This window comes from Euleptes europaea, chromosome 3 (genome assembly GCF_029931775.1).
Source record: "Euleptes europaea isolate rEulEur1 chromosome 3, rEulEur1.hap1, whole genome shotgun sequence".
Classification (NCBI taxonomy): Eukaryota; Metazoa; Chordata; class Lepidosauria; order Squamata; family Sphaerodactylidae; genus Euleptes; species Euleptes europaea.
The window spans coordinates 122,587,896-122,599,675 of record NC_079314.1 but is presented as its reverse complement, the minus strand read 5'-3'; the positions used below and the strand labels follow the sequence as shown (position 1 = coordinate 122,599,675).

At 46.6% G+C, this 11,780-nt stretch overlaps 2 protein-coding genes across 2 annotated transcripts; both read left to right on the top strand.

Moving 5' to 3' along the window:
* The first annotated feature begins 3,184 nt into the window (after positions 1–3,184).
* Positions 3,185–10,409, top strand: LOC130474951 (C-type lectin BPL-like). The gene is made up of 5 exons (XM_056846642.1): positions 3,185–3,421; positions 3,691–3,822; positions 4,921–5,041; positions 8,215–8,234; positions 10,386–10,409. Exons 1-5 carry the CDS (start codon positions 3,185–3,187, stop codon positions 10,407–10,409), a joined length of 534 nt encoding a protein of 177 aa, XP_056702620.1.
* A 109-nt stretch (positions 10,410–10,518) lies between these two features.
* LOC130474950 (chemerin-like receptor 1) lies at positions 10,519–11,556 on the top strand. The gene has a single exon (XM_056846641.1). It carries the CDS (start codon positions 10,519–10,521, stop codon positions 11,554–11,556), a length of 1,038 nt encoding a protein of 345 aa, XP_056702619.1.
* Positions 11,557–11,780: the final 224 nt, after the last annotated feature.

The window sequence follows — 11,780 nt, the reverse complement described above, 5'->3', positions numbered from 1 at the left end:
AAATAATCACAAACAACCATGTGGCTGCTTATTTGGTCAGTTTCACAGCGAGTGTGGGTCAGTTTCACTCTTCGGCCTGATTGAACAGAGCTGGGCTAGTTTGCTGCCCTCCCCTTATATGCATCTTCTTTAGGATAGCCATGAAAGCCTTTTTTTTTTTTTTGTGCAAATGCAAGACTAGTGCTATAACGATGGAATAGTCACAATTGACCTATGAGGCGTCTTAGTTGGTCAGTTTCACAGCGCATGTTGGTCAGTTTCAGATCCCTGTGCAGAGTGATTTGAGAATTCGACTGCAAATACTGTGCATGGAGAGAGCAGCATATCCAACGGAAACGACCTGTGCATAAAAGGCCTCAGAGTGAAGAGCTCCTTTTCCTCTCCTCGACCTAGTCTGTTCCTGTTCTTGTGTGCCCCTAACCGCCTTCCCTCCTGACATTTACATCCCGGTTCCAGTCGATAGGCTGAGCTCTGTGTGGAAGCTGCAGATTCGAACTTTATTTTTTCTTTTCATTTTTCTTTTGTTGTCATCCTCCCCATTGACTTTGGTACTTTCCTATTTCTTTGTTTAGTTTCTTTGTCTCTGTTATGTAGCTTCTACCGCCTCTATATAGTTTTAATCTTAACTTCTCTCCCCCCCCCTCCTCTGAGTTGTCTACTCGAGGGAGAGTAGGGATGAGGGAGTGGTGACAAAACTCTCAAGCCCTGTTAGAGCTCTGGCTGCTTCTGAGGGTTTCTTTTTACTGTTTTAAAATGCCTTCTTATTTTACTTTTAAAGACACTGTTTTAGATACCTGAAGGAGTCCTGGTCTCCCCCATCCCTCCTCCCAAACCTCTTTGCCAACTCCCCCATCCCTGGACTATCATCTGCCCTGAGGCATTTGGAGGAGAAGAGGGAACATCTCTCTCGCTCCTTCCTTCTCCATCCTGAAGTTGACCTTCACTAGACATGGCCTACAAATCTCAGGGGTTGCTCTCTCCATCTCCCACACACAGGGAAGCATTCTGATACTTGGAAGGCTTTTAGAGGGGAGTGTATAGGGTTGCCAGGTCCCTCTTCACAACCGGTGGGAGGTTTTTGGGGCAGAGCCTGAGGAGTGTGGGGTTTGGGGTGGGGAGGAACTTCAATGCCATAGAGTCCAATTGTCAAAGCGGCCATTTTCTCTAGGGAAACTGATCTCTATCATCTGGAAAGCAGTTGTAATAGCAGGAGATCTCCAGCTAGAACCTGGAGGTTGGCAACCCCAGGAGTTGACATGTTTATGGAGGAGAGGGGTATCCATGGCTACTAGTAAAAATGGATACTAGTGTTCCAGGCATTGACATATTAGAGCACATGAACTGTGGAAAAGAGCAAGAGTCCAGTAGCACCTTAAAGACTAACAAAACTATTTTCTGGCAGGGTATGAGCTTTCGTGAGCCACAGCTCACTTCTTCAGATACCACTAAAGAAGTGAGCTGTGGCTCACGAAATCTCATACCCTGCCAGAAAATAGTTTTGTTAGTCTTTAAGGTGCTACTGGACTCTTGCTCTTTTCTACTACTGAAGACAGACTAACACGGCTACCCTCTGTGAATGAACTGTGGAATTAGTGTGGTACATATGCAGAAATTTTCAATGTAAAACCAAACTACACATATCAACTGCAAATTATACAGCAGAGGTTTTAATTTCCTTTTAATAGGATATTCTTTGCCAGAGGCTTATGTTTCTGAATCACTCTGTCAAAGATTTCAGTGTTAGTGCAGATCTGCTAGCAGCACTTTCTGCTTTTTTCTATGACCTTTCTCAGCCTTTTCAATGGCTAGAGAGAAAAGCCTTTGCAACACTTCCTGCATTCTTTAAGCTACAGGACAGAGTGTTTGTTCCCTGCCTTTCCAATGACTTCAAGTGCTGAAATACTCTCCGTTCCAAGGGTATTCTATGCTAATATTGTATTTTATGATTTAAACATGAATACATGATACTAGAAATTATTGAATAGGTTCAATCTCAGCATATTTTTCTGGAGATGAGAATGATGGTAAAATTGATAATATAGAGAGATAACGAAACTCAAAACTGACTGTTTAAGGTTTAGCAAAATAGCCTGGTGGAAGAGGAAGTCCTTATTTGGTAATCTAAAGCGAAGCCACTGAGCATGTGCAGTACAACTGTCTCCTGCTCGAGCTCTAGTTTCAAGCTCATTGAAGGTGACTGAAACAGTATAAATACAGGCAGGGAGAGGGCTAGAACTTCAGACCTCTAAGGGAGGTTCAGAAGATGGTGTTGGTACGTCTGACTTTACAAATATATTATTCTGGAATGTGAATTAGTTACTTTGAACTAAATCAGATTTCTTTAACTGTTATATTTTAAGTGTTGGATTTTAAAACTGAATAGTATGTAGAACTTTCTTGCTTTACTGTATACATTGTTACTGAATTTTAAGACTTTGTAATCCTTACATATACACATATATACACAATTACATTGGAGCACATCAATAAAAAGACTTACTTTTTTAAGTGAGTAAAGTAGTTGGGTCCTGCTTAGTAGATGACTAACTGAATAAGATAACACACCCCTTCTCAGGTAGGGGTGGATTCTAAGAGCATAGTCACTCGAAAGGCACTGACCCGCTTCACTAGTCATGATGCATACCTATTCTGTCCAGGATCAGAGGAGCTGGCCTATTATATGAGGTGCTGTGGAACACAGGCAAGATTAATGCTGCTGCAGTGGTCTTGTTTGTGGGCTTCCTGGAGGCACTGGTTGGCCACTGTGTGAACAGACTGCCGGACTTGATGGGCCTGGGTCTGATCCATCAGGGCTTTCCTTATGTTCTTTTACTGAGGATCTCATGCGCTCCCTTGCTTCTCCCTTCTCCCAGTAAGGTATTTGGTAACTACACTTCCCAGGGTTCCTAGCACTTGGGGTGATGTTGGAGCCATGTTCAAGGCACTTGTTTGGGGAAGGAGGGGGAGATGATGCAGGGGAAGCGTTCCCTATTCCCACCCCATGAACACATGAAGCCGTGCTGCTGGTTGGCCACTGTGAGAAGGAGGATGCTGGAATGGAGGGACCACTGGTCCGGGGGCGCTCTTCTTCATTTCAGCAGTCCAGAACCAATAGGGATGGCCTGCAGAGTCATTTAAAACCACAACGATTTCTGTTTGCTCTCTTCCCAGGAGAAGAGCCAAGATGGGACCAGGGACCCTTTTCAGCCTCTTCTTCTGCCATCTTCTCTGGCTGGCCTGTGGCAACCCGGTGGAGATAGGGGAAGGGAGCTTGCCTCATGAAGAAGAACAGGAAGACTTGAGCTTCCTGCTTGCTGAATATAAGCTTCTTAGAAACACAGCGTGCAACCCGAAATGGACCAGCCATGGCTTTTACTGCTACAGGTATTTCAACACGCCCCGGTCTTTCAGAGATGCAGAGGTGAGACTCACTTTTTGTTCTTTCACACAAGATACACATCCACGCTTGCTCCTAGTCTTGCCCAAGGGTCAGGGGATCAAGCGGGAATGGGTCATGTCCTCTCTAGACAGAGGGCCGGGCCAAACCCCGTTGGCATCCCTTCCCGGGAGCAGGAGCCTCCGTGCCAGGCTGGGCTCTCTCTCGGGCTCTACTGGCTCCTGCTTATGGCCCCATTTTTCTCAGGGTCTTTGGTGAGCCCCTCCATTGGCCTGTTCTTACCTTTCCTGCAGGAAGAATGCCAGAGTTACGGTCGCAACTTTCATCTCACGTCCATCGCCTCTGCATCGGACAGCGTCTTCCTTGCCAAGCTGTTGAAGGAGGCTGAAAATGACATGTGGATTGGTTTGCAAAATGCAGAGAATGTGAGTTCAGAGCAGACAATCGCCATGGCACCAATCCCCATCCCTTGGCTTGAATTTTGCTTTCCAGTCAGACATGGATGGCAGAGTGTGTGCATGTGAGAGAGAGAGAGAGAGAGAGAGAGAGAGAGAGAGAGAGAGAGAGAGAGAGAGAGAGAGAGAGTCCCCCCTCTCCACCATCGGGAGGTTTTTGGGGCAGAGCCTGAGGAGGGTGGGGTTTGGGGAGGGACTTCAATTAGGGTTGCCAAGTGCCAGGTGGTGGCAGGTAAACTACTGCCAATCCACCGGGCTGCCCGTCGACCAGCTGAAGCTTCATGGATGCTCCAGCAAATTCAGCCAAAACTCTATGGTTTCCATAGTTTCGGCCGAGATAGAGAGACTGTCCCCATCACTTCTGAATAAACTGGAAGTGATGTAGGCACATCGGAGTGCGGGCGCATCAAGCCAGGCATGCGCCCGCACCGCGCGCCCCAAAAAACCTCCTGCCAATTGACCGACGGGACCTGGTAAGCCTAATTTCAATGCCATAGAGCCCAATGGCCAAAGCAGCCATTTTGTCCAGGGGAACTGATCTCTTTTGGTTGGAGATCAGTTGTAATAGCAGGAGATCTCCAGCTACTACCTGGAGGTGGGCAACCCTAAGAGAGAGAGAGAGATCAGAAGAGAAAGGGAGTTTTGCAGAGGCCGCTGGCAGCTGAACTCTGAGCTCTTGAAATGGACTCCAGCCCAAAGAGGTTCCATGGGCATTGGCAGGCCATCCACACACCCCGAAGGGGGGACACACATCCTGGCCCCTCCCTCCTGCTTGCACCATTGCTGCTGCCCACAAAACTCAGCCTCACTCGGCACCCCTGTGGTTGAAAGACTCCATCTTGGGCGTTTGACGAGGATTCGTCTGCATGACCAACTTGACCATGATGGGGTCTAGTTTGGCTGCCAGCCTGTGAAGCCAACCGCAGGCTTCATGCCTCCACCACTCCCTGCCAACTGGATTGGGGAGGGTCAGACTGGATCTCTTCTCATCTCCCCCCACCTCGCTCTGCCAATAGGTGAAAAGGGAGACCCAACATTCCTGAGTGCCGTCTCTTTTTCTTCCCTCAGTGCTCCACCTGGACCTGGACCGACGGAACACCCTACAGTTCAACCATCGCCCCTTGGGACGAAGGGCAGCCCGATCAATGTGGCAATGGCCCCGTGTGTGTGCAGCTGACACAAAGCTCAAGTAAGTCCCTTAAAGATATAGAAATGTAGATAGAAATATAGATATAGCTGTAGCTATCTCTACGAGCCCCGTGGCGCGGAGTGTTAAGCTGCAGTACTGCAGTCAAAAGCTCTGCTCACGACTTGAGTTCAATCCCAACAAAAGTCAGTTTCAGGTAGCTGGCTCAAGGTTGACGGCCTTCCATCCTTCCGAGGTTGGTAAAATGAGTATGGGGTAAAGGGAAGATGACTGGGGAAGGCACTGGCAAACCAACCCGTAAACAAAGTCTGCCTTAGGGCTGTCGATTCGGTTCATCCCGAACCGAAAAACAGCTGAATTTTCCCCAATTTGGCGGTTTCAAGTTTGGATAGAGCCGAAGTCAAAAAAAGGCGGGAAAACGAGGAGCCAAATTTGGCGAGTTTGTGTGGACGCCGGATAAATTCGTACAAGTTTGGCGCCCCCAAAGCAGTATTCTCCTGCAGCCAATCAGTGGCCAAGCTGGGTCTTCTTCTGGCCAATCAGAATGAGTGCGTTTCAAATTTCTTCAATACAATTCTTTATCAGTCCCCAAACATCAAGAAAACTCGATTCATATCATTTTTGATTGCAGTTAAAAATACTGCACTGAATGTATCCTAAGTGGAATGTGGTGACTATTTTGTATCTTTAACTGCAATCAAAAATAATATGAATCAAGTTTTCTTGATGTTTGGGGACCGATGAAGAATTGTATTGAAGAAATTTGAAATGGCCGTATCCCCATGTCATCTTTGGAAAACAATATTTCTTCTGCTGAACTATCTTGAAAATACATATACAGTGAGGGGAAAAAGTATTTGATCCCCTGCTAAATTTGCCCGTTTGCCCTCTGACAAAGAAATGACCAGTCCATAATTTTAATGGTCGGTTTATTGTAGCTGTGAGAGACAGAATAACAACAGGAAAACCCCCAGAAACCCAGAAGACAAAAGTCAGAGATTGATGTGCATTATAATGAGGGAAATAAGTATTTGATCCCCTATCAACCAGCCAGATTAGGGTTAGGGTTAGGGTTCTGCTGTCGACAGAAGCAATCAATCCATCAGATTCCAAACTAGCCACCATGACCAAGACCAAAGAGCTGTCCAAGGATGTCAGGGACAAGATTGTAGACCTGCACAAGGCTGGACTGGGCTACCAAGCAGCTTGGTGAGAAGGTAACAACCCTAACCCTAACTGTCAACCTTCCTCGGTCTGGGGCTCCATGCAAGATCTCATCTCGTGGAGTTGCAATGATCATGAGAACGGTGATGAAGCAGCCCAGAACTACATGGGGGGAACTTGTCAAGATCTCAGGGCAGCTGGGACCATAGTCACCATGAAAACAGTAGGTAACACACTACGCCGTGAAGGACCGAGATCTTGCAGAGCCCGCAAGGTCCCCTTGCTCAAGACAGCACATGTACAGGCCCGTCTGCAGTTTGCCAATGCACATCTGAATGACCCAGAGGAGAACTGGGTGAAAGTGTTGTGGTCAGATGAGACCAAAATCGAGCTCTTTGGCATCAACTCAACTCGCCGTGTTTGGAGGAGGAGGAATGCTGGCTACGACCCCAAGAACACCATCCCCACCGTCAAACATGGAGGGGGACATATTATGCTTTGGGGGTGTTTTTCTGCTAAGGGGACAGGACACCTTCACCACATCGAAAGGACGATGGACGGGACCATGCATCATCAAATCTTGGGTGAGCACCTCCTTCCCTCAGCCAGGGCATTGAAAATGGGTCGAGGATGGGTATTCCAGCATGACAATGACCCAAAACACATGGCCAAGGCAACAAAGGAGTGGCTCAAGAAAAAGCACATTAAGGTCCTGAAGTGGCCTAGCCAGTCTCCAGACTTTAATCCCATTGAAAATCTGTGGAGAGAGCTGAAGGTTTGAGTAGCTTGAAATCTTACTGACTTGGAGAGGATCTGCAAAGAGGAGAGGGACAAAATACCTCCTGAGATGCGTGCAAACCTGGTGGCCACCTACAAGAAACCTCTGACCTCTGTAATTGCCAACAAGGGTGTTGCCACCAAGTACTAAGTCATCTTTTGCAAAGGGATCAAATACTTATTTCGCTCATTATAATGCACATCAATCTCTGACTTTTGTCTTCTGGGTTTCTGGGGGCTTTCCTGTTGTTATTCTGTCTCTCACAGCTACAATAGACCTACCATTAAAATTATGGATTGGTCATTTCTTCGTCAGAGGGCAAACAGGCAAATTCAGCAGGGGATCAAATACTTTTTTCCCTCACTGTATCAGTGGCTATTGGACTTTACTATTATAGATATAGAATTTTGTTAGACCCATTGTTTTTGCATGGTTGTTGCTTACTATGTGTAACTTTTCCAATAGAATCTTTTTGCATTTTGTAACTACATTGTTGTGTCGCTCCTGTGCTCATTTCCTAACTATATAGTATCAGTACAGTGGTGTCTCTTTTTTCTATTATCTAGTACCTGGAGGTTGGCAACCCTAGGAATGCCACTTTTTATTTTTGGCGAGATACGCCACCTTTTATGTGGTGTATCTCCTGTGCAACCCTGTGAGAGTTGCACAGATTTTTGACACCAGAAGGAGGTTTTGGCAGGGCCGAAACCTCCTTTGGAAGCAGCGCAGCCACGTTGCCTCTCAGGAATGCACTGTTATTCACAGTGGGTTGTGTGTTTTATGTGTTCTTTTTTGCATCGGATTTTGTCATCTGCCTTGAATCTGAGCAAGGCAGGCAAAGCATAAATGACACAAGTAAATGAATCTGTCATTCTGTAGCCTTGAAAGAAAACCTAAAGCAAATCGTTGGAGGGCCAGCAACTTAATTCTCTGGAAGAAGCATCCATTACGTTCTGACTTACATTATTTCAGATGGGTTGGATCAGAAAGGGCCTGGTCTTGGAGACGGGGGGAGATGCTGATTCCATGTTCTCCATCCAAACAGACAAGACATGCAAAGTTGTGAAGCTCTATTTGTTCTCCTTCTGTTCCAGAGGATCAAAAAGTATCAGTGGGGTGTGTGAAACATGGTGTCTTTGATGCTGAGCTCAGGACGGTGCCGAGGGGAATACTCGAGCACCCGGACAGATGTGTGTGGCCTGTTTCTGTAGATAAGAGCGTAACCAGGATTCTTGCTTGGGGTGACCCGACTCTCTTTCTTTTTGCCTTACAGAATATTCCAAGTGGGATGACGTGAGATGTGAGACCAGGAGTGGATATGTGTGTGAAACTCGTGCATGATCTTGAAATGGTCCTGAAGGGGATGATCACCTTTTGGGGCTCTCCAAAATCAGGAACTTGTGACCGTCCAGATTTGAATCCCTCCCCGTCCCCCGAATCCCGTTTATTATTATGCTTGCCGTTTATTATTATGCATGCCTTGCTGTCCTTTGCATGTATACATCTTATTACTTGGTCAATATTAAATCCCTTCTGGATGCTCCTGATTTGTGTCCTTGCTGACTTTTGATTTTGGTCTCCTCGTGTGAAATGTGATCACCAGTAAGTCCTAGGGTTGTCAACCTCCAGATAGGGCCTATGTTACCCAAACTGGACCCTAAGGGGTGTGGGAGGGAATTAGCTTGTTACAGGGTTTCCAGATGGATAAACAAGGGATCTTTTGTCTATGTACAGAAGGTTTTTATTCCAGAGCCATATGCCTAGAGAAATAGTAATGGAGATCAACTTATTCAAACTAAATGAAATCTTTATTCACCAGCAATCAATCACACAACTATAAGCAAACCAAGAAGACAAACCTTGGAACCACTAATAAACTACAAATGGATCACAATAAACCACCCTCTTCCTCAAATGCACACACAAACACACACACACACACACTCTACGAGGATGGCATAAGGACAAGGGGGAGGGAGGGATGTTCAGATGGGCGATATTACCTGAAAATCTTGGGGAGTCCGTGCAGCAGAGGTCCAAGGAGGCAAAGTCTTGAGGAGAGAGAGGAGCCTGAGAAGATGTTGCAGGGGTATCCAGGTAGTGGGGGAATCTGGTACACCTTTCATCGACCTGCATGGGTCCTTAAGAGGGGAGTGGACATATTCATGGAGGAGAGGGCTATCCATGGCTACTAGTAAAAATGTATAGTAGTCATGATGCATTCCTATTCTCTCCAGGATCAGAGGAGCAGGCCTATTATATTAGGTGCTGTGGAACACAGGCAGGATAATGCTGCTGCAGTTGTCTTTTTTGTGGGGTTCCTAGAGGCCCCAGGTTGGCCATTGTTTGAACAGACTGATGGACTTGATGGACCTTGGTCTGATCCAACAGGGCCTTTCTTATGTTATTAACATAGGCAGGATAATGCTGCTGCAGTTGTCTTGCTTGTGGGCCTTGGTCTGATCCAGAAAGGCTTTTCTTATGTTCTTATGAGTGGACAAGTTCATGAAGGAGAGGGCTATCCATGGCTACTAGTAAAAATGGATACTACTCTTCTTTCCAGGATCAGAGGAACATGCCTATTTTATTAGGTGCTGTGGAGCACAGGCAGGATAATGCTGCTTCAGTTGTCTTGTTTGTGGGCTTCCTAGAGGCATCTGGTTGGCCACTGTGGGAACAGACTGCTGGACTTGATGGGCCTTCTTGGTCTGATCCAGCAGGGCTTTTCCTATGTTCTTATGTTAAGTGTTTGTCCAACCTCCGCTTAAAGTCTCCCAGTGAGGGGGAGCTCACCACCTCCCTAGATAACGGATTCCACTGTCAAACAACTCATACTGTAAATTTCCCCCCTAATATCCAGCCAGTACCACTCCGCCCACAATTTAAACCCATTATTGCGAGTCCTGTGCCGCCAACAGGAACAGCTCCCTGCCCTCCTCTGAGTGACAGCCTGTCAAATACTTCAAAAGAGAAATTGTGTCCCCCCTCAACGTCCTCTTTTCCAGACTAAACATTCCCAACTCCCTCAGCCTTTCCTCATAGGGCTTTGTCTCCAGGCCCCTGATCATTCTCCTTGTCACTCTTAGGATATTGCCCCTGAGGCAACCTTTCAACACCATTGAAAATATTCAGGAGAAGGGGGAATCTGTGGGAATTTTTTGGTGGGGAGACAGAGAATCTTTCTTCCTTTCCCTTTTGCAGTTGTGAATTACCCTTGGCCAGCCACTGCCATGAGAGGTGAGGCGAAGGGCTGCTGAGTTTGCTTGCTTGCTTTTAAAGGGGAAAAGGGGAAGGCACGCAGAACACCTAGTTTCTTTGGGGATCTATTTGCTATGGTCCCTAAACACTGCTTCCATATTCAGCAGCTGGATTCTTGTGCATAGCAACTGGATCCTAAGGATAACAAAATAAGGGCAGGTCGTTGAATGTTTGTGTCCTGCCCAGGAAGCTGCAGAGACCATTGGGTAGCAGTGGTGGAATCAGAATCCAGAATGAGATGGAACAATGCAGGTTCTTACGTTCTCATCGTGGCCGCGAGCAGAAAAGCAAAGGGCACAAGAATACAATGGGGTCAACAATGGGATCATCTCTTGCAGCTGACGACACTGATTTCAGGATCCCCCTCGCCCCCTATTATCTCGATAATGGATACTGGCAAGAGATCTTAACAAGAAGGCTAACATTGGCCCTCTTGGTGATTTACAGCATTGTCCTTGCGTTGGGAATCGTAGGTCACGGGTTGGTCCTTTTCATCCTTGTCTTCTACATGAAGAAGAACACCAACACGATCTGGTTTCTCAACTTGACAGCTGCCAACTTCGTCTTCACCTGCTCCCTTCCGCTGAGGATCACACACAATGCCTTGAAGCTTCACTGGCCATTTGGCCAAGCCTTGTGTAAACTCAACGACTCCATAGCATACATCAACCTCTACGCCAGCGCTTACTTCCTCATGGTCATCAGCATAGACCGTTGTGTTTCCACAAGGAGCTCTGCGCAGGCTCAAAATCTCCGGAGGAATAGGATCGCTTGCTTTGTGGCCTTGGGCATTTGGCTCCTGGCGCTGCTGCTGTCTTGGCCACGAATCCATTTCAGACTCACTGAACCATCCCCCATTGATGAAGAAGTGACCATCTGTTTCTTATATTATGGAAGAAGCTTCAAGCAAGCAAAGATCAACCGTCACATTATAGTGATAAGTCAATACATTTTTGCCTGTCTCATTCCCATCAGCGTGACGATCGCTTGCCACCTGAAAATTGCTCAAAAGCAGAGACTTGAGGCACAACAGAACAAGTCCTTCAAGGTTCTCATAGCAGTGACGGCAATCTTTTATTTCTGTTGGCTACCCTATCACATTTTCTCTTTCTTTAACACTCACTACTTAGAGATGTCAAAAATAGTGATTGTTGGTGTTTCCTTGACAACTGGCTTGGCCTTTGCCAGCAGCTGCATCAATCCCATTCTGTACATAGCCATGGGGTACGATTTCAAGGAGAGGCCAAGACCTCCATTCCTCTCTGCCTTCGAAAATGCCTTTGGGGAGGAGAGTTGCTGCAGGGTGCCAGAAACCCAGGCCAATCCTGAAACTGAGATGAATGCCCAGGACGTATAAATACCACTCATCTTTACCCCAAACCCCAATTTCAGAGCAAGATCATTAAATGCATTCATCCATAACTCATTCATTTATATGTATTTATTTATCTCACGCCCATTGCTCTTCTGCTCATGGCTACATTAAGAACCTAAGAACCTGCATTGTCCCATTCTCTTTCTGGACTTTGATATAACTGTCTTCAAGTACTTGAAGGGCTGTCACAGAGAGGAGGGTGCCGA